Below are 26,960 nucleotides of genomic sequence, written 5' to 3'. Positions count from 1 at the left end.
GGTTTTTGGGACTACTGTTGACTTGGACTTAACGTATTATGGTCATTTGGCATATCTAGGTGAAGCTTGCATAGGAGTAACCTCCAGGACAACCTCTTGACTCTATTTGAATTCTCTTAGCCACTAAAACCTTATTTTGTTGCCTTTCTTTTCCCCCTTTTGGTCAAAAAGGCATTCTCAGTCCCTCAGATTCATTCCCGGAATCCATGTCCTACGTCGCCAGGAAGTCTCATTTATCTTGGGGGTCCTGTCCTCTTAATTCTCTTTATTGGAATTATTTAATCAGCCTGGAAGGCAGAGCTGTTACAGAAGAAACTTCTTGGGATCTTTTCATTTTTAATCTGTTTGTTGACTTTTCTGCTTTTTAAAATATGAATGAATGTAATTATAAAATTGTTACAGAAATAAATAAAATAACAAGTCGAACTTCTCCATTACTAACCTCTAGAGACAACTGCAGTTTACAATTTGATGTGTATTCCTCCAATTTGTTTCTGTGTTTCTATGTAACTATATCTATATACAAACCTACATATGGATATTTATATACGCTGTATATATTTTTAATTAGAGAAGTTGTAGATTTACTGAAAAATCATGCAGGAAGTATAGAGTTCCCATATATCCCCCCTTACACAGTTTTCCCTTTTAATGAACAATTTTGCATTAGGGTGTTACTTTTGTTACAACTGATGAAATGATGTTATTATAACTATACTATTTAATATAGTCCATAATTTAATACATTAGGGTTCACTGTGTTGTACAGTTGTGTGGTTTGAAAAAATCTGGTAATATATGTCCCATTTTCAAATATACAATTTAGTGGTGTTAATTACATCCACAGTGTTGTGTTACTATCACCACCATTCTTTACCAAAACTTTTTCATCACCCGAAACTGAAACTTGTACCCATTAAGGAATAACTCCCCATTACTTATCTCCCAGCCCCTGATAACCCCTTTCTGACTTTATGAGCTAGCTTATTCTAATTATTTCATATGAGAGATAATACAGTATTTGTTCTTTTGTATCTGGCTTATTTCACTCAACACGATGTCCTCAAGGCTTATCCATGTTGTTGCATGTATGGGTGCTTCATGCCTTTTTATGGCTGAATATTATTCCATTGTATGTATACATCACATTTTGTGCATCCATTCAACTTTCGATGGACACTTGAGTTGCTTTTGCCTCTTGGCTGTTGTGAATATACTGCTGTGAACATGGGGACTGCACCAACTTTTACTATCGCTACTCACAGGCAACTTTATCCTGGGCCATCAGGAACTCTTAAAGACCCTGGAGGGGTCACCTCCCCCTGTCCTTAGGGACAAACACTAACAGGCTGGAAACATAGCCTCTGAAGAAGTCGCTGTCCACTGACAGAGAAACCACTGATGTGGGCTTTTAAATATCCAGACAGATGCCCTGTTTTCTTTAAGGCTCTAGGACTAGACAACAGACCCAGTCTCTTCCTATACTTACTGTATTAGTCACAGAATCCCTCTTTAACCTTACAGCACTGGTGTGCCACTATACCATAGCACAGACACAAAGGCACTTTTTTCCTTGCCCAGGGAAGAGTGCAACTTGGACCAGTGTGTCAGTATTTTTGCCCAGTAGACATGAAGCCATTGTGTGGGATCCTTGACTTTTTTGGATGAGCTCCTTGAAATAATTAATGCTTTTATTTGGTATAGTTTCTGTTGGGTGTGATGGAAAAGTTTTGATTAAGTTCCTAAGTTACAATTGTAACAGGATTTGACTTGAAAGTTTTCTTGTTGATAGGTTTTTTTAATCTGTTCTACTCTTAACTTTTAAAAGGTGTTGTTAATGTTCCAACTCGTATTTTGTAGCAGTTACCCCATAATTTATTTTATTTGCTTATATTCACAAAGTAATTTATACTGTCTAAACCAGGGTTTATCCTAACTTCTGTTTGGGCAGTGTTTTGACATATGGTATACTTTGAAGAGTGTATTATGAATGAGCTTTAAGTGTTCTAGAATATTTTTTTTTTTATCTTCATTTTATTGAGATATATTCACATACCACGCAGTCATACAAAACAAATCGTACTTTCGATTGTTTACAGTACCATTACATAGTGGTACATTCATCACCCAAATCAATCCCTGACACCTTCATTAGCACACACACAAAAATAACAAGAATAATAATTAGAGTGAAAAAGAGCAATTGAAGTAAAAAAGAACACTGGGTACCTTTGTCTGTTTGTTTCCTTCCCCTATTTTTCTACTCATCCATCCATAAACTGGACAAAGTGGAGTATGGTCCTTATGGCTTTCCCAATCCCATTGTCACCCCTCATAAGCTACATTTTTATACAACTGTCTTCGAGATTCATGGGTTCTGGGTTGTAGTTTGATAGTTTCAGGTATCCACCACCAGCTACCCCAATTCTTTAGAACCTAAAAAGGGTTGTCTGAAGTGTGCATAAGAGTGCCCACCAGAGTGACCTCTCGGCTCCTTTTGGAATCTCTCTGCCACTGCTTATTTCATTTCCTTTCACATCCCCCTTTTGGTCAAGAAGATGTTCTCCGTCCCACGATGCCAGGTCTACATCCTTCCCCGGGAGTCGTATTCCACGTTGCCAGGGAGATTCACTCCCCTGGGTGTCTGATCCCACGTAGGGGGGAGGGCAGTGATTTTACCTTTCAGGTTGGCTTAGCTAGAGAGACAGGGCCACATCTGAGCAACAAAGAGGCATATATTCTAGAATATATTCTAGAATATTTATTCCTACCCTTGGTCCTCTTGTGATACCTACAGCCCTATTTCTGTCATGAGCTGTCTAATCCCCTTTACCCTAGGGTATAATAAATATAGTATAAATTTCTGTGTATTTTGTAATGAGACAATGTTTGTGAAACACTGTCTTAGGGAGTTGTGAAATTAATTTAGTGAATTATGCTTAGCATTTAGAATTTTTTTTTTAAATGAAATTGAACAGGAAAAAATGTCAGTGAATCCTTTGTAGAAGGGTAAGTATTGTTCTGTGACTCTTTTGTTTTCATTCTGTGTGCCTGTGTTTTTATTTTTGTTTTTCTGTCTCCCACCGTTAAACTGTACTGTCTACTAGATAAAATATATTTCTTATTCAATTATAAATGTTTGAAAGTAACTAATCAGAAAATTAGAAGGCAGTTGTAAATAAGCATATATTGAATGATGTGGGGAAGCCACATGAACATTGAAAAAGAAGGTTGAAAATTGCAGTTTTCTACCTTATTAAGTGTATTTCTGAGAAAAGATTGTTTTTAGAAATAATCTGCTTACCAGTGTTGTTTTACTATCACAGCATACTTTTTAACTTTTGAAGGGAGTCAGTCAAAATTTATTGGAATTAAATGTTAATGAATTAAGTGTTGATTATGTTTTTATAATTGTAAAATTTATAGCAGTTTAAAATATCTAAACCTTTTCCTTTTGTGCTGTATTAATATTTATAAGTAGGTATTCTTGTTTTGCATTTACAATTAAATGGCTCACTTTGGCCAGATTAAATGTAGATACTGTTGGGGTTTTCTGTTTTAATAATATCATGGATTGGTTACAGGTGTAATCATTGAAACAGATATAATTGGTTCAGATCTTTTGAAGAATTCTGACCCAGGGATGCAATCCAACATGCCTGACATACCATATGAACCAGATTTGGATATTGAAATAGATTTTCCCAGAGGTATTTAAATAAGACAGTACTTTATTCTTTCATTGTGAACTGTGATAATGAAATTTAGTTATGGCTCTTGACTCTGGTTATGATCATTAAGCATTTAATATTCTTGTCATTGCCTTTATTCATATTTCAGTTTTTCCTTTTTTACTTACATTCGTTAGTTAACTTCTGAAATGAGGCATGGCATAGGATTGAATTGTAGGGACTTAAGAATTTCTTAGGGCCTCAAACAAAGCTTTCTGAAAGTGATTTTGTTGTAGAAAGTTTTGAAAATACAGAAAAGAGTTAAGTTTTGTGTCTTTTTTTATTTATTTAAAAAGATTGATGCATTTTTGAAAATTAATATTACCTTGAAAGGGGAAACAGAGTATTTTCAGGTCTTTTGTGAAATGTGTTCCACTTTCCATTACTCTGTCACTGGATAATGAGCAAATTAAGTAGAATATAACACATTTTGATTTTTTTAAAGATTTAATTGAACAGATTTATACTGAGATCATTTAGACTTAATGTGAATCTCAGATTTTTGTAGTTGTTTTTCTGATATCTCACATTTCATTAAAATTCTGGGTTGATGTCTATTATGCATATTGATTTTTAAGAGTTTGAGCAAGGATTATCAGATCTCATAAACCATGCTAGATTGAGCAAATCATTCACTCCCTACCCCAGAACACGTTATCACCATATTCCTATGCTTGTATACATTCTGTCGTTTATTCTTTGTTGACTGTGTTTATGTTTATGTTACATATATCTGTGCTATTTGAAATAAAACTTTTTTCGATTTGATTTTCAGCTGCTGAGGAGCTTGATATGGAAAATGAATTTTTATTACCACCTGTTTTTGGAGAAGAATATGAGGAACAGCCTAGACCTCGATCTAAAAAAAAGGTACAAAATTTAATATTATTGCATTCATCTGATATCTCTGTTCAGTAATATCTCTGTAGTCATAAGGATATAGTGATGTTTAGGTGTGCCTGAAAATGTAGGAAGATAATTTATTTTCTAGGATGAAGAAGATTTTAAGAGGTAATTTATTTCTAAGTAACAAAAATGAGTCAGATTTAGTTATTAAATCATAGAAGAGTGCATGTTTTTGTCACTTGGTTTTTCCTTTAAAATTTTTCTTGATACAAAGTTGAAATAGAAAACAGTTACTGAAGAAGTAAATTGAATTCTTTGACAAAAATTCAAACTGTTTTCTAGGGAGGTGTTCAACCACTATTTTTGATGAGATTAGTCAGTGAGGTTAAGGGACACATTATTATATCAGGTCTCCATTAAGCATGCCAACACACAGATTATGCTACCCGGTTTTAATTTTCAGATAGACCGAGTATAAATGTATTAGCAGGTACAATTGTTTTACTCTTTTATCAAGAACTTTCTTTGTTTCTGAGTTTGAACATGAAGCAAGATCAAAAGAAACCCTAAGGAAAATGGCTTTCACAGATTTCCCTAACAAAAAACAAACAAAACTAAACTGTAAAGGAGTTGAGAACATGTAGTAGAATGAAGTTGGACTCCTATCTTACACCATATACAAAAATTAACTAAAAATGAATCACAGACCTAAATGTAAGAGTGAACACTATAAAAATCTTAGAAGAAAACATAGATGTTAATCTTTATTATTTGGAGTTAAGATACAGTTTCTTGTATATGGCACTAAAAGCACAAGAAGCAAAAGAAAAGATATAGAAATTAAACTAAATCAAAATTAGAAACTTTTGTACTGTTGGCAATACTATCAAGAAAGGGAGTCATTGAAAAATTCTCCACTTTGTCTCTTACATTAATATTTAGAATTCCTTTATTCTAGATCATTAATTTTTAATGTCTTTTCTCATCATCAGTGACTCACAGCAGAATTACTTATGTTTTTGTTATACACAATGATTTATGTAGAAATATGGCATTCTATAGTTGTGTTTCAGGAAATGTTTTAACTATTCTCAGACTTAGTAATACCAGGCAATTCTAAGCAAAAAATATAGTCCTCTTTAATTTGCAGTTGAGAAATGGTTTTGATAAATGAATAAAATAATGTATGCTGAAAAAAGATTTTACAGTGGTGTTTTATTATTAGGGAGCAAAGAGAAAAGCTGCATCAGGATACCAGTCTCATGATGATAGTTCTGATAATTCAGAATGCAGTTTTCCTTTCAAATATGCGTATGGTGTAAATGCATGGAAACATTGGGTCAAAACTAGGCAACTTGATGAAGATCTTCTGGTATTAGATGAACTAAAATCTCGTAAGTTGTTTTGATTTAATTTCCCCTAAGTGCTATTTGAAATGAGTTTTGTTATTAACCACCTTTAATTTAAAAAGTATAAATACAGCTGGAAGATGTTTAAAACTGATTCTTAGAATGCATTTTATGTATTAACTTTAAAGTTCTTCTGTGGAATAAATTAATTTCACAAAGTTTTGTTGAGTAAGAAAAGTAAATAATAACAGTGACTGAAATGTTGCTATATTATGTAACTTTCTTGGGGTAAAGTAGGAACATGTTGGAAGTTAAGCAGTTATCTTAGGTTAGTTGTCTTTTTCTTACTCCCTTGCTATGGTCTCTTTGAAATGCTCTTTTATTGTATGTTTGTTTTCTTTTTAACTTTTTTTTTCATACAGGTGATTTGAAAAAAGAAGGGAAAGTTAAAAAAAAAAAAAAAAAAAAAAAAAAAAAGAAAAAAGACAAACAAGGGTTAAAAAAAAAAAAAAAAGATGTAGTGCCCCCTTGAGGAGCCTGTGGAGAATGCAGGGGTATTCGCCTACCCCACCTCCATGGTTGCTAACATGACCACAGACATAGGGGACTGGTGGTTTGATGGGTTGAGCCCTCTACCATAAGTTTTACCCTTGGGAAGACGGTTGCTGCAAAGGAGAGGCTAGGCCTCCCTGTATTTGTGCCTAAGAGTCTCCTCCTGAATGCCTCTTTGTTGCTCAGATGTGGCCCTCTCTCTCTGGCTAAGCCAACTTGAAAGGTGAAATCACTGCCCTCCCCCCCTACGTGGGATCAGACACCCAGGGAAGTGAATCTCCCTGGCAACGTGGAATATGACTCCCAGGGAGGAATGTAGACCTGGCACCGTGGGACGGAGAACATCTTCTTGACCAAAAGGGGGATGTGAAAGGAAATGAAATAAGCTTCAGTGGCAGAGAGATTCCAAAAGGAGCCGAGAGGTCACTCTGGTGGGCACTCTTATGCACACTTTAGACAACCCTTTTTAGGTTCTAAAGAATTGGGGTAGCTGGTGGTGGATACCTGAAACTATCAAACTACAACCCAGAACCCATGAATCTCGAAGACAGTTGTATAAAAATGTAGCTTATGAGGGGTGACAATGGGATTGGGAAAGCCATAAGGACCAAACACCACTTTGTCTAGTTTATGGATGGATGTGTAGAAAAGTAGGGGAAGGAAACAAACAGACAAAGGTACCCAGTGTTCTTTTTTACTTCAATTGCTCTTTTTCACTCTAATTATTATTCTTGTTATTTTTGTGTGTATGCTAATGAAGGTGTCAGGGATTGATTTAGGTGATGAATGTACAACTATGTAATGGTACTGTAAACAATCGAAAGTACAATTTGTTTTGTATGACTGCGTGGTATGTGAATATATCTCAATAAAATGATGATTTAAAAAAAAAAAAAAAAAAAAAAAAAAAATAATAATAACAGTGACTTATTTATTTATTTATTTAGCTAAATCAGTAAAGTTGAAAGAGGATCTACTCTCTCATACCACGGCTGAGCTTAACTATGGGTTAGCCCATTTTGTCAATGAGATCCGACGACCTAATGGAGAGAATTATGCACCTGACAGCATCTATTATCTTTGTCTTGGAATACAGGAGGTTAGTAATTTGGTGACTGCTTTAGAATATAATATTAATATGCAAAGTGGTTAAAATAGTTCGTGGAGAGAAAAATTTGCTTCAAGAATATTGAATGTAGCTTTATGGAACATGGTAATATATTGGCTTACAAGAAAGACAAGAACTTAATCTATTTGGAAACACTTGGGATATTATAAAGGATTTTCCTAGCTGCTCTGTATATAGTGTTTCTGCTATAATGTAATACATACGTTCCTGAAAATTTTCAAGATCTCCAAAATTGTGTACCAAAACCAAAGAGGATTTATGCGTAAAAGGGGGTTAGGGACAGATTATTCAAAACTCCTGAATCTTTTTTAACAGGCTTAGCAAAGTTGTATATTTGCTATAGTATACTATAGTATATAGCATAAAAATAGTGTAGGCAGCTTAGTGGAAAGAGGAAGTATAAGGAACAATCAGGGATCCAGACTTTTGGAGACAACATACGTAACGTAGGATGTAATAAGACTGTCCTACTAGGCTTAAGGTTTCTGATTCGTCTACTAAAAGATAAGTTGACAAAGGGACAATAATGAAGAACCAAGTGTGTGACCAGCTTGAGCCAAGAGGAAGTGACTGCATTATATAGCAAGTATTTCTTCATGACTAGCTGCATTCAGCTGTGTTGTACTTTTTGTTCAATTCATATTACTTGGTGGTACAAAACTTAAGTATGCTGGAAACAAATCATGAATGATTATCAGGGTGACATCTTTACCTTCACCAATTGCAAAATAAGCTTTTTCACATTATGAGGCATAATCTACATGTAAATAGACAAAAGTCTTAACCTATGTAACTACTCAGTACTTTTTTGGAATAATCTCATAAAGTAATCTCAAAATCTTTAGGGGATTTAAATAATCTTCAGCCACATGTCTGAATCTGAGTGAGTTTATTTTCCACAGTAGACATGAAAATCAATTTTAATTAATGACTTCTAGTTTGGAACAAACTCTACAAGTTTGGCCCCAAAGTCAGAAAGGATGCCAGCTTCACAACCTGTGTGTTTATCAAATGTAGTAGATAATAACAGGATGATCTCTTTGTAGTTAATAGTCCTAAAATTTAACGTTATGTTGCTAACTGTTGTTAGATACTGCAATAAATTACTGAATTGTCTTAATTTGTATTTTATTCACATTCTCTTCAGGATAAAAATATTGTCTAAGATAATGTAAGTGGTGGTGGTGGGAGTTGTAGTGCATGGCTGCAAGTTGCCACGTATTCAAGGACAATCACATATTTTGCAGGAGTAACCTAGAAGTAATATAATAGGTTTTATTTTATTCTTCTTTGATAGATGTACATGCATCTGGAGCCTCATGCTTAGATGGTAATATAGGTCAACCATTCCAAAATCCAAAAACTTCTGAAAACCAAAAGCTCTTTTTACCCTTTCAGACTGATGTGAAAACTCATTTGACAGTAAAACCTGACCTGAAGGGTTTAAAATCTGGTTGTATTGTTTATTTATTACATTTACTGTTTCTAGCTATCCATAGAACATGAACTATAGAAGTCACTATAGACTTACTGTTTTTAAACGAGTAGAACTTCTAGTAGTTGTGTTCCAGAACTCTCTAGGAATATTGTGTAATATGTAACCACATATATGTCTTGTATGTATACGCCCTGTATTTCCTCTGTAAAATCCAAAATATTATGGATTCAAATATTATTAATTTCCAATCTGGTGGTTTTGGTGAGGGAGTTGTGGACCTGTGCATGCAATTTTGCCCATTGTCTTTTATTATACCTAGTAGTAATAGTAAGAAGGAGTAGGCATAACATTTAAAAATACTGTGCTTCATGTGTAAGTGGAATCATTTTAGCTCTCTGGTTTCAAAATAAGTTTTTTATTACATATAAATTCCTTATGAGCAAACATGAGCTACTGTCTTGTACCATGCTGTCCACATTGTAGGTACTCATTGAATTGGATGATTGTTGTGCCTTTTAAGCAGTAAACCTGTATTTGCAGTTTTCTGCTACTTCAGATTGTTTGTGTGTGTGTGTGTGTGTGTGTGTGTGTGTGTGTGTGTGTATTTAAGATGGTGGAACAGTTTTGTGAAGTGAATGTTTATGTCTCTTCATCTTAGCTATTTTTATTGTCTAGATCAACCGTGTTTAAAGTGTTACGTAGATTAGCCACTAGGATTCTGTTGAGTTACCTAATCAAGTTGGAGAGAGCTTGAGTTATTTTTTTAATCTTAACTCTACCTTCATGTTACTGTTTTGGGGTTCTGTATGAAATTTCATTTTTTAAAAAAGTTTGAAAACTATTATTTAGGTAATATAACTTACTAAGTTGAAGGATACTAAAAGGCTAGCAACAAAGTACTAGGGTTTTTCTGCCCCTCCCATCTTTGTTCTGCTTAGATTCCTTCCCTAAAGTCAAATACTTGAGCAGTTTCCTATGGCATTAATTTCTTATGATTTTCTTTATACACAATTGTGTCATCTATAAATAAAGATATTTTACTTCTTTTCAATCTGTATGTCTTTTATTTCTTGTCTTACTGCATTTGCTAGAACCTCTCCCTCCATAGTGTCAAATGGAGGTGGCAAGAGCAGAAACCCTTGCCTTGTTTCTAGTCTTAGGGGGAAGGCATCCAGTTTTTCACCATTGAGTATGATATTAACTATGGAATTTTTTTGTAGTTTTCTGTAACCAGGTTGAGGATGTTCCCTTCTATTGCTGGTTGGCTGAGACTGTTAAGTCTTTATTTTGTTTACTGAGAGTTTTTATTATAAATTGTTATTGAATTTGTCAAATGCCTTTTCTGCATCTATTTAAGATCAAATAGTTTTGCTCCTTTGTTTTGTTCATATGGTATGTTGCATCAGTTAATTTTTAGATGTTAAACCCTGTGTTCCTGTATGGCTTCTGTTTGGTAATGATGTATTACCCTTTTAATACATTACTAGATTAGATTTTTTTTGCTTCTGTGTTCATGAGGGATTACTGGTCATAGTTTTCTTGTGATGCTTTTGTCTGGATTTGGTATTGGAATAATAAATACTGGGACTGGGATCAGCAAACTTTTTCTTAATGAGTGAGATAACAAATATTTAGGCTCTGTAGGCAAAGAGGCAAAAATCTAGGATAATATTATGTAACTACTTACATAACCGCTTGTAAATGTAAAAGAATGATTCCTAGCTTCTAAAATGCTAAAAATAAGTGGCTGGTGAGATTGGGAGAGTTTTAATTTTTTAATTTTCAAAGGGCCAGCTTTTGGTTTCATTGATTTTTCTCTATTGTTTTTCCATTTCTCTTTCATTGAGTCTTACCTTTATTATTTCCTTTCTTAAATTGTTGTTTTTTCAGCTTAAGATGCAAGGTTATAACGTGGCTTTTAGACCTGTTATCTTTTCTAGTAAAGCATGTAAAGCTATAAATTTTCATGTTTTTCATTTTCCTCACATTAAAGGGAAAATGGCTGACCTCCTCATAAACCTGTTAAGGAAGTTGAGCCCCCCCCATTGCTTTTTATTGAATGGATTATTTAAATATTAAAACTCAAAATGCTATTGGAGATTTGCGAGATAAGTGGATTGGATAAAGAATGGTTATAAGATAGGTCTTTATGTTTAAATGTTGCTTCCAAAAAATTGTTTTACTATTTGTCCTCTTCATTGGACATGTTTTCACATGTTTAATTTGTTTTCATAGGCTGTTACAGTATTTTGAAACAGCTTTAACAATAATAGTAAAACTCATTGTAAAGATATCTAAAATATACTTTCCAGAAATTATTGCAGCTTAATGTTTTTTCAAGGTTGTTTATAGAGATAGAAACTATTTTTAGATTCCTGTATATTTTAGAAGACTGTGTATTTTTCTGTTGCATTTATTGCTTTAATTCTCACCTGACAGTAAGAATAAGATACTGTTGAAAAGGAAATTTTATTTTCTTGGTTAAGTCTATAGAGGGAATAGTCTTTAATTTAAGGACCAAGTATTGTGAATATATATGGGAGTGTAAATAGTCACTTCTATTTTGTATTGAGAAATTGCTTTTAATTTTAGATCTTTATCTGGTACTGTATGAAAGGGGAGTAGAACACTTTTTTTTTTCCTCCACAAACAAAATAGATGATTTTTTTTTTCTGGTTAATATGAAGAATGATAATTGTTGCTAAATAGTCACATAATGTGGAAATGTTTGAGGAGGAGAGAAAATTGTGACATCTCAGCAATCCTAAGGTAGCCGTCATCAATGTTACATGATCATTCTTTTATAAGTATGTAATATATGTAAACACATGGCCCTCACCAAATTTTTACATAAGTGCATCGTGGATACTCTTTTTCCTTAATCCTCCAAGCTCACCCATCACTGTTAAGTAGATGTGTCTGTATCTTTTGCAATGTTCATAAAAAACACACAGATAAGTTTTGTCAGCATAAGCATATGGGGCCATATTATACACTTTTCTACATCTTGTACTCTTTCCCCCTCCACTTTTCAATACATTGTGGCAGTGCAGTCCCTCTAAGTCAGCTGAAAATAACTTGTGTGCCCACAAACACCACCAGTAATGATATGGTGAATTCAGAGTTTTGCTAATCTTCCCTTTTGGTGGTTCATTCAGCAAACATTAGTTAAGTAAGTGCCTGTTGTACGCTGGATGCAGGACACTGGAATAGGCTGTGGAGTTTAGATTAGCATAATTTTTATTGACTGTTTACTGGGTTCCATGCACTGTGCTAAGTGCATGACATGTCATTTAATCCTCCTAACAATCTTATTAATATTACCATTTTTCAGATTAGGAAGTAGACTCTTACAGAGGTCAAGTAACTTGTGCAAGATTACACAGCTGATAAACTTCAAATCTAGGAAGAAGCTTGCCTTAAAAGCCACTGTGATATGCTCTGTTCAAGGATTGACATACATAGACAAATAGTATTCAAACAGTGCTGATAAACTAATGGTATATTGGTGGCATGGAAGTGGGACTAATCAGTTCTACATAAGGATGTATCGGAGGAAATAAAACCATAAAGAAGGCATTTTGAATTGAGTCTTGAAGTATATGTAGACATTCATTAGGCAGAAAGGATGAGAAAGGGATGGTGGTATACCCAGAAGAGACAGAGCACTATATGCAAGGGCACAGTTTTCCAGGAATTGCTTGGCATGGCTGGAATGTAGAATGTGAAGTGGAGAGAGCCTGGGGGTGGGGGGAAGTCAGTGCAGTAGGTAAGAGTCATATCACAATTGGCCTGTTTTCCTTAATAAGATGTTGAGACTTCATCTTTTATGCAAAGTAAAACTTGAAAAGATTTCAAGCATTTTTAAAAGTCACACTAGATTTTTTTTTTTCCTCTGGTGGTAGGCAACTGAAGGCTGGAATATTATCATTGAAACACAAATTATTGTGCAGAACTATTGATTTATAGCCAAATTAATGGTGGGTTACTTTATTTATTTTTTTTTTTTTGTCTTGTAAACAGCTTTATTGAAGTAAAATTTATTCATTATAAGTGTACAGTTTGATGATTTTTAGTAAATTTGCACAGTTCTACAGCTGTCACTACAATCCAGTTAGCAAAGTCATTTTATTTTTTTTATCTTCATTTTATTGAGATATATTCACATACCACGCAGTCATACAAAACAAATCGTACTTTTGATTGTTTACAGTACCATTACATAGTTGTACATTCATCACCTAAATCAATCCCTGACACCTTCATTAGCACACACACAAAAATAACAAGAATAATAATTAGAGTGAAAAAGAACAATTGAAGTAAAAAAGAACACTGGGTACCTTTGTCTGTTTGTTTCCTTCCCCTATTTTTCTACTCATCCATCCATAAACTAGACAAAGTGGAGTGTGGTCCTTATGGCTTTCCCAATCCCATTGTCACCCCTCATAAGCTACATTTTTATACAACTGTCTTCGAGATTCATGGGTTCTGGGTTGTAGTTTGATAGTTTCAGGTATCCACCACCAGCTACCCCAATTCTTTAGAACCTAAAAAGGGTTGTCTAAAGTGTGCGTAAGAGTGCCCACCAGAGTGACCTCTCGGCTCCTTTTGGAATCTGCCACTGAAGCTTATTTCATTTCCTTTCACATCCCCCTTTTGGTCAAGAAGATGTTCTCTGTCCCACGATGCCGGGTCTACATTCCTCCCCGGGAGTCATATTCCACGTTGCCAGGAAGATTCACTCCCCTGGGTGTCTGATCCCACGTAGGGGGGAGGGCAGTGATTTCACCTTTCAAGTTGGCTTAGCCAGAGAGAGAAGGCCACATCTGAGCAACAAAGAGGCATTCGGGAGGAGGCTCTTAGGCACAACCATAGGGAGGCCTAGCCTCTCCTTTGCAGCAACCGTCTTCCCAAGGGTAAAACCAGTCCCCTATGTCTGTGGTCATGTTAGCAACCATGGAGGTGGGGTAGGCGAATACCCCTGCATTCTCCACAGGCTCCTCAAGGGGGCAGTACATCTTTTTTTTTTTCCTTGTTTTTCTTTTTTTTTTTTTTTTTTTAACTTTCCCTTCTTTTTTAAATCAACTGTATGAAAAAAAAGTTAAAAAGAAAACAAACATACAAGAAAAGAACATTTCAAAGAGACCATAACAAGGGAGTAAGAAAAAGACAACTAACCTAAGATAACTGCTTAACTTCCAACATGTTCCTACTTTACCCCAAGAAAGTTACCTAATATAGCAACATTTCTGTGAACTTGTTCCTACTATATCCATCAGAAATTAACAGACCATAGTCATTCCTGGGCATCCCCAGAACGTTAAATAGCTTATCTGTTCTTCTTGGATTATTGTTCCCCCTTCCTTAATTGCTCTCTATTGCTAGTTCCCCTGCATTCTACATTATAAACCATTTGTTTTACATTTTTCAAAGTTCACATTAGTGGTAGCATATAATATTTCTCTTTTTGTGCCTGGCTTATTTCGCTCAGCATTATGTCTTCAAGGTTCATCCATGTTGTCATATGTTTCACGAGATCGTTCCTTCTTACTGCCACGTAGTATTCCATCGTGTGTATATACCACATTTTATTTATCCACTCATCTGTTGAAGGACATTTGGGTTGTTTCCATCTCTTGGCAATTGTGAATAATGCTGCTATGAACATTGGCGTGCAGATATCTGTTCGTGTCACTGCTTTCCGACCTTCCGGGTATATACCAAGAAGTGCAATCGCTGGATCGAATGGTAGCTCTATATCTAGTTTTCTAAGGAACTGCCAGACTGACTTCCAGAGTGGCTGAACCATTATACAGTCCCACCAACAATGAATAAGAGTTCCAATTTCTCCACATCCCCTCCAGCATTTGTAGTTTCCTGTTTGTTTAATGGCAGCCATTCTAACCGGTGTTAGATGGTATCTCATTGTGGTCTTAATTTGCATCTCTCTAATAGCTAGTGAAGCTGAACATTTTTTCATGTGTTTCTTGGCCATTTGTGTTTCCTCTTCAGAGAACTGTCTTTTCATATCTTTTGCCCATTTTATAATTGGGCCGTCTGTACTATTGTCATTGAGTTGTAGGATTTCTTTATATATGCAAGATATCAGTCTTTTGTCAGATACATGGTTTCCAAAAATTTTTTCCCATTGAGTTGGCTGCCTCTTTACCTTTTTGAGAAATTCCTTTGAGGTGCAGAAACTTCTAAGCTTGAGGAGTTCCCATTTATCTATTTTCTCTTTTGTTGCTTGTGCTTTGGGTGTAAAGTCTAGGAAGTGGCCTCCTAATACAAGGTCTTGAAGATGTTTTCCTACATTATCTTCTAGGAGTTTTATGGTACTTTCTTTTATATTGAGATCTTTGGTCCATTTTGAGTTAATTTTTGTGTAGGGGGTGAGGTAGGGGTCCTCTTTCATTCTTTTGGATATGGATATCCAACTCTCCCAGCCCCATTTGTTGAAAAGACCATTATGGCTCAGTTCGGTGACTTTGGGGGCCTTATCAAAGATCAGTCAGCCATAGATCTGAGGGTCTACCTCTGGATTCTCAATTCGATTCCATTGATCTATATGTCTATCTTTGTGCCAGTACCATGCTGTTTTGGCAACTGTGGCTTTATAATAAGCTTCAAAGTCAGGGAGTGTAAGTCCTCCCACTTCGTTTTTCTTTTTTAGAGTGTCTTTAGCAATTCGAGGCATCTTCCCTTTCCAAATAAATTTGATAACTAGCTTTTCCAAGTCTGCAAAGTAGGTTGTTGGAATTTTGATTGGGATTGCATTGAATCTGTAGATGAGTTTGGGTAGAATTGACATCTTAATGACATTTAGCCTTCCTATCCATGAACATGGAATATTTTTCCATCTTTTAAGGTCCCCTTCTATTTCTTTTAGTAGAGTTATGTAGTTTTCTTTGTATAGGTCTTTTACATCTTTGGTTAAGTTTATTCCTAGGTACTTGATTTTTTTAGTTGCTATTGAAAATAGTATCTTTTTCTTGAGTGTCTCTTCAGTTTGTTCATTTCTAGCATATAGAAACATTACTGACTTATGTGCATTAATCTTGTATCCCGCTACTTTGCTAAATTTGTTTATTAGCTCTAGTAGCTGTATTGTCGATTTCTCAGGGTTTTCTAGATATAAGATCATATCATCTGCAAACAATGAGAGTTTTACTTCTTCTTTTCCAATTTGGATGCCTTTTATTTCTTTGTCTTGCCGGATTGCCCTGGCTAGCACTTCCAGCACAATACTGAATAACAGTGGTGACAGCGGGCATCCTTGTCTTGTTCCTGATCTTAGAGGGAAGGCTTTCAGTCTCACCATTGAGTACTATGCTGGCTGTGGGTTTTTCATATATGCTCTTTATCATGTGAGTGCCGTCCCCCCAGGGCAGTTCTGGGCTGCTGGGCTGTGTAGGGAGGCTCCCAGTCTGCTGAAATGATGGCTGAATGGGGCTTTGTTAATTCACACTGCTCCACCTTCCCAACTCTGGGACAATCAGCTGAGGTTGCAGGGAAGGCTAATGTCCACGCCCAGTTTTGTGGTGTGTGCCTGTTATTTGAAGCACTTCCATCACACTGGGTTGTCTGGGGCAGCTCTGGGCTATGGGGCTGGCGATGGGCAGGAGTGTTTCCTGTCCACCAGGATGATGGCTGTGAGCGGACACCCCCCTTTTCTTGGGAAGTTGTGGTGTTTAGTGAATTTTCTTAGCCACTGGATTATTGCGTTTTGTCTCAGAGCTCTCTTAGTTCTGCTCTTGATTTGACCTGCCCAAATTGCAAGTCTTTGAAGCTTTCTGTATTGGGCTTCTTAGAGTACTTGTTTTAGAAAAAGAAAAAAGGATTTAAAAAAAAAAAAAAAAGAGCCCTCCTCACAGATCTAATGGGTTATTGAAATGCTAAGAGACAAAGCAACCAGGGCCATTAAGGAAAGGTCCACAGGGCAGAGAGATCAGCTTTTCTTTGGGATTTGCATATGCGCCTCAGGGCCTGAGCTCTGCCCTTCCCCTTTCTATGTTCACCAGAACTCCAAAAATCCTCCGCTTTTATTTTGGAGTTTTTCATGTTGTTTTTATTTTGGAGTTTTTCATGTTGTTTTTATTCTGGAGTTTTTCATGCCTGTCTCCTCTCTCCTGGGCTGGCTGCTCTCAGATTCTCTGGTGTCTGGTCTCAGGTCTCAGTCTATCTATGGTTGGAGTTTGGATCAGTAGAATGAGTTTCTGATAAGGGCTGCCACTGCAGTTCTCCCTTCTCCTTCCCGGAGCTGATAGCCCCTCCTCCCACGGGACTGAGCCTGGCACGGAGGGGCGCGGGTCCCCTGGCCGCAAAAACTTACAGATTTCGCTGATCTCAGCAGTTCCACGTTTTCATGAGTGTTGTATGAAGTATGCCCAAAGTCAGATTGCTCTGTGGTGTCCAGTCCACGCAGTTCCTGGCTTTGTACCTACTCTCCTGGAGGAGTAACTATAACATACAGCTCACCAGTCCGCCATCTTGCCCCACCTCTCCACTTTATATTGTTTTTAATGAAGCTTTTTGCAAATAGCATTTAAAATAATATAAGCAATTTTATAGACTCGAGTTAAAATCTCTTAAATATATCTAACAGACTCAAATTATGAATGTTATATTCCCCATATTTCTTTTAATTTTATAAATTGTTACATTTATTGTTTCACTTAATATGGTTTCTATTTTATTTTTAACATTTTTTATTAGAGAAGTTACAGGTTTATAGAAAAATCATGCAGAAAATAGTTCCCATATTACTCCCTCCCCTATTGCTAACACTTTTATATTAGTGTGGTACCTTTGTTACAATTGATGAAAGAATATTATTATAATTGTATTATTAACTGTAGTCCATAGTTTACATTAGGGTTCACTGTTCATGCTATACAGTCCTGTGGTTTTTTTAAATTTTAATTCTAGTGACATATACAACCTAAACTTTCCCCTTTTATAAGCACATTCAAAAAAATAATTCACAGTGTTGTTCTGCCGTCACAGCCATCAACTAACAAAGCTTTTCCACCATCCCAACCAGAAATTAAGCATTAACTCACCATTCCCTACTCCTGTTCTGGCCCCTGGTAACCTGTACTCTAGTTTCGGACTCTGAATTTGCCAAAATAGATTCCTTGCTTGAAGAAAATGTTCTCCTAAACATTCTTTGACAATACATATTTCCCATTTTAGTGACAATACATATTTATACAAGCTTATTAATGGCCTAAAATAGTCTCTAAAATATATTTTTCATCTGCCTGTTAATTCTTTTATATGGGACTTTTCTGTTCTACTTAGTAGGCCTTCTATTTAACTGTACACAGTAGGTATCTGTCAGTGTATTCCTTTGCCCTACAAAGCATTTATAGTCCATAAGAAAACAACCCTTGAAATATGGCCAGTCCTAAATGAGAATTGCTCTAAGTATAAAACACACCAGGTTTCAAAAACTTATATATATGAAAAAAAGGATAAAATAGCTCAATAATTTTTATAATTGAAGATTTAAAATTAAAATTGCTACTGTTCATATAAGCTTGTACTAACTAATAGGGAGTTTTCTTCAGGGTTCCTTTCTCTAAGTTCTCACTGTACTTGACAGCTTTTCTTTTTGCCTCTGCTTCTGCAACTACAGGTTCTCTTAAAAGATGGTCTTCTGTCTTTTCTTCTGCAAGGGCTTTCATGATAGGGCAGCTGTATTTATATAGATTGAATGTTTGTAAGTTGGGACTACCTTTAATGGAAAAGAACAACAGTGATACAACATTGCTTCTCACACTACAATAATAAATAAGAAAGCATACTTTTCCATGTCTGAAATTCCTTGTGTAAGAACAAAGAGTCCTCTGAGGCAGCAAATCCTTTAATTTATCTTGGTTTGCTTAGAGAAGCCCTTTCAGAAGGACTAAGTGTTAGCACTTCATTTAGAAAGTACTTTCAGCAGAGCCAAGTTGGGAGCATAGTAGTTTTTGGTTCTAAATGTACATAGAAATTATTTTCCCTTTGGTGTCAGATTTTAGTGCTGAAAGTAATTATTTCACATCCATTTCCCTCGTTTTTTATTATGCCCGTTGCTTTATGGTAAGAACAAAAAATATAAATTGCTCTTTTAAACATGGGAATTTCAGTGTTGGTGATTATTTGTGTATATAATTACTGGGCAACTGAGTTTAGATTCATAAAAATCTATGGACCCTATGTTTTAAAAAAATTACTCGTAGTCCTATTAAATAGATTAAATCATGATAATGTATTGTAGCCAGTCAGTGATGCAATCATTATGTTGAGCGTCTCCAGATAGTTTAGGCAATGGGATTTTTAGAACTCATAACCTCTGAATAAGCCCTAACGAGGAGAGTTATCTGGCTTTATTGCTCCATTGATTGCCAGGATTTTTATTAATTGGTCTGTCATATTTGAAAAGCTTAAGTTAAGAGTTTTTCATCTACTGTTTTGGAATTATGCTGGCCTTCCTTCTCACTAACAGGGATAATATGCTTAGATCAACTGATGATGCTAATCTATTCTGTTTTTTGATGAGTGTGTGCATGGTATACCTTTTTCTTTTAACATATCTGTGTCTATATCTAAAGTGGGTTTCTTGCAGATAGCATATTGTTCAGTCTTGCTTTTTTATCCAATCTGACAATACAGCTCTTTTAATTAAAGTATGTGTAGACCGGAGATCAGCAAACCTTTTTTATGAAGGACCAGTATTCTGGTTTGTTAATGCTGCCTTTTCACAAAACACCAGAAATGGATTGGCTTTTATAAAGCAGGTTTATTTGGTTACAAAGTTACAGTCTTAAAGCCATAAAGTGTCCAAGATAAGGTACCTTCACTGGAGAATAGCCAATGGCATCTGGAAAACTTCTGTTAGCTGGGAAGGCAAGTGGCTGGCAACTGCTCCAGAGTTCTGGTTTCAAAATGGCTTTCTCCCAGGACATTCCTCTCTAGGCTGTACCTTCTCTCCAGAATGTCACTCTGAGTTGATCTTGGGCCATTTGTCCTCTCTTAGCTTCTCCAGAGCAAAAGTCTGCTCTCAAAGGCCATCTCCAAAATGTCTCTGTAAACTGAGGCTGCTCTCTCAGCTCTTGTGCGTTCTTCGAAGTGTCCCTCTTGGCTGTAGCAAGCTTGCTCCTTCTGTCTGAGCTTATGTAGTGCTCTAGTAAACTAATCAAGGCCCATGCTGAATGGTCGGGGTCATATCTCCGTGGAAACACTCAGTGGATTTCAATGTAATCAACACTAATATGTCTGCCCCCACAAGATTGCATCAAAGAATATGGCTTTTTCTGGGGGACATAATACATTCAAACTAGTACAGCTGCATAGAAAATATTTTAGGCTTTGCAGGCCCATAGGTGTCAGTATCACACAACTACTCAACTGCCATTGTAGCCTGAAAGCAGCCATAGAAAATATGTAAACAAATAGGCATCTGTTTTGCGGGAAAACCTTATTTACAAAAATAGGCCGTGGGCCAGATTTGGATCAAAGGACTGTAGTTTGCTGGCCCATGGTATAGACCTTTTACATTTAATGTACTGACTGGTGGATAAAAATGTCTTGTTTTGTTTTTCTTTTTCCCTCCTTTTCTGCAATTATTTATACCTCTTGAATATTGTTTTAATGGTTGCCCTAGGGTTTACAATTATACATCTTTAATAATAGTCTACGTTCAAATAATAGTGTACCACTTCACATATAGTATAAGAACCTTAAAAGAGTATATTCTCATTTTATATGTTATTGTTATCATTCATTGTACTTTTATATTATTTTATTCTTAAATCTCACTGAAGATGGGCCCTACAAATTTTAGTGTTTAAATCTTTCCTTAACAACACTCACTTTTGACATCTAGGGGTTGTAAGTTAAAGGAGTCATAAATTTGTACTGATGCACAGGTGGAGAAGTAAGCATATGAAGAGGCAATAAGGAAAAAGCATTAGCCTAACCAAGTCACAGTTACTGGAAGTGAGCTTCAAATAGCCACAGAATAGCATTTCATCCCACTCTTACTTTAAGAGTTTAATTACTCTTATTTAAATATTCTCCATATACTATATAATAAACACTGAGCTAGATATTCTGTTTTTGACAGACTGAAAAGTCTTATCCAGTTCTTACATTCTGGATTCTTTGGTGTATGTATTTCAGCTTTGAGTTTTTGAGCAACAGATTGATAACTTATGATTCTTTATGATTTCTAGGCATACAGATAAAGCCAGTGATCTCTCATCTTCTATAAGTACGCTTGCTTTTCTTAGATTTAATATGGCTTTGTTATAAAATATTTTCTTTTTTCTTCCTTTTTTTTGGGGTGGGGGTAGTAGGTACAATTAATTATTAATAAGCTTTTTTTTTTTTTTTTTTGAGAAATACAGAGTGCAACTAATAAATTTGCTGTTTATAATTAGCTAATTTTCCTTTAAGAGTATTTTTTATTTCTTTATTTGTAGTATTTGTGTGGTAGTAATCGAAAAGAAAACATATTTATTGATCCAGGATATCAGACATTTGAGCAAGAATTGAATAAAATACTCCGAAGTTGGCAGCCAAGCATACTTCCAGATGGTAATATTCTTTTATTGTGACTCTTATTTATACTATTTTACATGCCAGGATATGGTGTACAAAATAATTTAAACTAAATGGAATGTATATTGTAATTAAGGAAAGCAAATTTTAAATGGGTTACTAGTTGGATAATGGGATTTTTATTTTTACAGAAAGTATGTTAAAAGTAATTTGGAAATAATTTAAATTAGTATACTGTAAGATTGCTAGTATTTATGAAGAACTCTCTAAGAAATGTGACCTGTGTTGCTTCTGCTCTTCAGTAGGACAAGCAACAAATGGTCAGGAAAGAATTTAAGTCTGTGAAGTAGAATTCCTGAAAAGATGGGTGGTTTCAATTAACATATACATATTTTCTTTATGTATCTAAAACAGTGATGTAAGAGAAGTTTATACCTGAATCTGCTGAAGCACTTAAGAAATATATATCCAGTTTATTACTCTAGAGAGATCTATTTCTAGATGTTTAAATGAAAGATGTTTTATTATAATTCTTTTTAAATATTTATCTCTATTTCTCTTTATTTAAGGGTCAATATTCTCTCGAGTTGAAGAAGATTATCTCTGGAGGATAAAACAGCTAGGATCACACTCTCCAGTAGCTCTTCTGCACACTCTGTTCTACTTTAACACTAAGTATTTTGGCCTGAAAACAGTGGAACAACACTTAAGACTTTCCTTTGGCACTGTGTTTAGGCATTGGAAAAAAAATCCTTTAACGATGGAAAACAAAGCATGTCTTAGATACCAAGTGTCTTCCTTATGTGGAACAGATAATGAAGGTAGTGTAACAGATTTTTATTTTGGGATTGTCTGCAACAAGGATATCCAAACATTACTATAGACCACTTTGGGTCACTTGTTAAGAATCTGTGTATTGTCATTTTCATAAACTATAAAACAACCTCTATCTTGTTAAAAGCATCCTGGTTCATTTTGTTTGAAACATTATGAATTACCTTAAGTTCTAGTTTACTATGAATTAGAACTCGGAAGCACACCTATTCCTATTCTTTGGTAACAGACACTAGAGTGAATAGTGCTTTAAGGTTGCTTTAAGACTGGTCTTAGGAAGTTTATTTAATTTTTATTTTTAAAGATAAAATTACTACTGGAAAAAGAAAACATGAAGATGATGAGCCAGTATTTGAACAAATTGAAAACACAGCTAATCCTTCTAGATGTCCCGTGAAAATGTTTGAATGCTACTTGTCTAAAAGGTAAGTGTTACTATTTAATTTTTTTTTAACATGGTAGTTTAAGTTGGTTGGTTTGAATTTAATACTACCAAAAGGTGATATTTTTTCACTGATACATGTTTAGATTTCTCTTTCCTCTTACTTATATCCAAATTATCACTTTTTAAAATCTAGTTTTAACTTTTTTATTTCCATTAATATAAAATACCCAACATATAAATCATAATTTTGATCCAAGTATATGTTAAGAAGTTACTCTTTGGAGGATAAAACAGCTAGGATCACACTCTCATCTTTACTATAGCTGTCATCTTTTAAGTTACTGCAATTCTATGAATGTGTAAAGCACGGCTGGGAAATTTTTCTGTCAAGGGTCAGATAGTAAATACTTCAGGCTTTCTTGGGCTATAGCATCTCTCTTCATCTATTCAGTTCTGCTGTTGTCACTAGAAAGTACCCATGCTGTATATGTAAATGAATGGTGTGGCTTTATTTCATTAAAAGCTTATTTACACAAACAAGTGACAAGCTGTAATTTGCCAATCCCTAGTGTAAAGTTAAGTTCAAAGGTAAGATAGATGGGTGGGGATGAGAATGAAGTAATGATTTAAGAGAAAATAGTCCTTTATGAAAGGGCTTTTCAACTATACCATTGCTGTTTTCCCAATGTAAGACCAACAGGCATTATGTTAGGGTCCGTAGATTATTTTATGCTTGTCCATTATTTTAAGTAAGCACTCTCCAACTTTCAAAAGGTTAATATACACTCAAAATGTACTTCCTTAATCTAAACAATTTTATAAATTACAGTTGGGCCCCAAGATAGCTCTCAAGAACCTAGAAAAACAATAATGTTGCCTAAAGTATGATAGTAATATCTCTGACAATGGTTTGGGGTAGTATCTATTTGTTAGCTGGAAATTTCTTTTTCAGTATTAATCTTGGTATTTTTAAAATTAGATTTCTATTATGTAATGTTACAAATATTTTTGTTTTATGTGCTACCATTTTATCAATTCAAAGACATTTTTGACATTATCTCAGAAACTGGGGTACATCTTAAAGTTGAGGCCGCTTGAAGTTATAATTGGTAGTGTGTCTTGTAATTGATAGTGTCTTAAATTAATTAAAATAGAGTTTTAAGTTATGATAGGGAAATAATCCTTTTCTCATAGAAATTAAGTTTCAAAATATTTTAATGACAGAAAATTTAATGTAGGTAGTGAGACACATGGTTTAGCTACATAGTGTGATTAGTGGGATCAGAAATATTGAAAAAAGAAAAATTAGTTGTGGGAAATTTATATACATATACTGTGAAATTGATTTTCTTCTTTTTTCTCTTCCTATCCCCCGAAGTCCACAGAACCTTAGTCAGAGAATGGATGTTTTTTATTTGCAACCAGAGTGCTCTAGTTCTACAGATAGCCCTGTCTGGTACACATCTACTTCACTGGACCGAAACACCTTGGAAAATATGCTTGTACGGGTTCTTTTAGTAAAAGATATTTATGATAAAGACAATTATGAACTGGATGAAGACACAGACTAAAAAGGAACATTTCAGAAGCAATCGGGATAAAACAGCATTAGATAGTCATGCTGCTAGATCTTTATTATGGGAAACATTTCAAGTTTACTTCTTCTGTTTTAAGTTTTGTAGCATTGTACCCACACTGGGTATTACCATGTAAATAATCTGTGAGTGAGAGTTGCCATTATTCTGTGTAGTTTTAGGATACTTAACAAATACATTCAAATTCTTTTTTTTATTATTATTTATTTGATTAGGTATGTTTGTAACTTTTTACATTACAAAATATGAATGAGACTGTGCCATGTGTAATTTTTTTTCTTGTAATAAGAAACATCCATATTGCACAACTCTACTGTTGCGAAGCTTCCTAGAAGGGTGGCTCTTTTACTGAGTTCTTAACCAGATGGTTGTGTATAGGTAGCACTACTAAAAGTTTAGAACTTTCAGTGTCTTTCAGAATTTTTAAAATAAACTGTAAACTAATAGGTTGGGTTTTTTGTTTTTTGTTTTTTGTTTTTTTTTGGGGGTGGGGTGGGGCGTTTGGTTTTATGTTTTAGTTACTGAAGCCTTACAAGGTTATGTAGAGAGATACCATCTTCTGTACCAAAAATAGACAAGAGAATGCTGTCAATATTGGTGTACTGTAATGTGAATCTATACTGGTGAAAACAACTTTTTGTTCCTCATATTAAAACCTTAGTGTCCTTTTCTCATTTGTGGCTTTCTGCATCACCCTAATAAATAAATAAATATATATGTATATAAAGATTGACTATAAGTTGAAAACATTATCATCAAGACATTTTCTTTGTAAAAATGTCTGATGAAAATATAAAATTCTCTTTTTTTATTTTCTATGTCATCCATAAGTATCTGAAATCCCCCTCATTTAAACAGATTTGGTATTTTTGTTGTTTATTTTTGTTTTTTCTTTTTTTGCTCTTGGCAATATGGATCATGCTGCAATATTACCTGAGTATTATTCTTGAAACTTCACCAATTTTTTTACAGTTCTTGTGCCTGCCCCTAATGTGACTCATTCATACCTAAAATTGCTTTTAGAAATGCCGCTCCTGATATTGTTGTTGAAAGTCAAGCTAGTTTTTATGATGGTATCACATGTTACTATGAAGATTTTCAGCATAGTAATTCTGATATTTCAGATGATTAAAGGACAATGAAAGGAACTGATGGATATGTCAAAGGAAATTACATTCGACATTAGATTGTTTGGCTTTTATAATTTAATTACTTCTTATAGAAGAATGCATTAAAAAAGCTTTGCGCTTCTGCATAGCAATTTATCCGTTCGGACCTTTTATTTTAGAATAAAGAAACTTGTTTAAAATCCTGCTTTCTAAAAACTGAGCTATGTGCTACCTGCAGATTACAAAGAAATCATGGCTGATTTCATATACCATGCGTGTAATCATGCTTTCTTGTTTCTAATTCCTGAATCACCATGGTGACATTAGTTCTTAAAAATTGTTGGAGGGAAATCAGGCTATTTTCCACAGTAGTTAGGCAATGTTTACACATCCCTTAGCTACTACTTCTCTCCCTTAGGATAAATATTAGCACACAAAAAAAATTTTCTCATTCGTAATTTGGAAAATGGCACAGGTGTAATGACTGTATATTTAAGCAATAATGATCTGAAATGTTTTTGACATTAAAAACTACTTTATAATATTCTAGTTTGTTTTATAATAAGTTTGAATGACTCTGATGTCCCTTAATTGATTACATATTTGTTGACTAGTAATCAGACTGGCAGTAGCAAATCTGAAATCGATTGCTCACTGTCTATTTATTGGGGAAAACTGGGCAACCTTTAAAATAGATGATACAAAATTTCCTCAAACTTAACATTTTCCAAAACTACTACTTAAGCACTTTTCCTGTAAATTCATAGTTGTTTAAAAGGTGGTTAACCCTAACCATCTTTTATTATTTAAAATGGTGCTATATTCCATCAAGAGCAATAAAGTTTTTTTCCAATTGTCACTTACTGTATATTTCACCAAATAATATAAATTTCTGGCATGATACTATTAATCACATTGTCTTGCCATTTACATTTCCTTTGTTTGTAAATTTTAGTGTTTCTAAAAAGAAATGTCTACATAGTTTTGATCTTGACATGACTGAGGATTTGAACTCTTTTGTCTTAATTGCAGTCCAAGGGTTGATTAACTTGATTCTCAGGGGGAATAGAGACAAAAATGTATTTTATCGAGAATTGTGCTGTTCTATGAAACTTCTTTCACCTAGAGGACATTTCATTGATTTCTGGATATCCTTAGCTTGTGTAATAATAGCTGACTGCTGAGAAAAAGCATAGTGCAATGATAGTTTCTTTTTGCTTCTCAGCGATTTCTGTTTCTAGCATCCTGTAAATACAGTTTTGTCTTGAGATGTTATATTTTTCTGTTCTGAAGGTTTTGCCATTTAAAATGAACTAATGAAAAAATTTTATCCATGTTGAGAAAAGTGGATTTCCATGCAATTGAATCTTCATCAACACATTTCTTTGGCTTTTAACCATATTAGGTAACAAAAAGGATTTTTCTAGGCAAGAAGCTCAA

General features: G+C 34.7%; 1 protein-coding gene across 3 annotated transcripts in view; it reads left to right on the top strand.

The window, feature by feature from the left end:
• Positions 1 to 24,387, top strand: part of ZMYM2 (zinc finger MYM-type containing 2) — a 148,547-nt gene extending 124,160 nt beyond the window's left edge. For all 3 annotated transcript variants that reach the window (XM_037799713.1, XM_037799712.1, XM_037799711.1), the window contains 8 exons: positions 3,585 to 3,710; positions 4,507 to 4,601; positions 5,803 to 5,971; positions 7,426 to 7,577; positions 21,519 to 21,633; positions 22,167 to 22,418; positions 22,736 to 22,856; positions 24,195 to 24,387. In XM_037799713.1, the coding sequence (XP_037655641.1) occupies positions 3,585 to 3,710; positions 4,507 to 4,601; positions 5,803 to 5,971; positions 7,426 to 7,577; positions 21,519 to 21,633; positions 22,167 to 22,418; positions 22,736 to 22,856; positions 24,195 to 24,387 (1,223 nt within the window). The remainder of the gene's footprint in view (positions 1 to 3,584; positions 3,711 to 4,506; positions 4,602 to 5,802; positions 5,972 to 7,425; positions 7,578 to 21,518; positions 21,634 to 22,166; positions 22,419 to 22,735; positions 22,857 to 24,194) is intronic.
• The last annotated feature ends 2,573 nt before the right edge of the window (positions 24,388 to 26,960 follow it).

Source organism: Choloepus didactylus, chromosome 12, assembly GCF_015220235.1.
Source record: "Choloepus didactylus isolate mChoDid1 chromosome 12, mChoDid1.pri, whole genome shotgun sequence".
NCBI classification, from domain to species: domain Eukaryota; kingdom Metazoa; phylum Chordata; class Mammalia; order Pilosa; family Megalonychidae; genus Choloepus; species Choloepus didactylus.
This window is presented reverse-complemented; position numbering and strand designations above follow the sequence as displayed.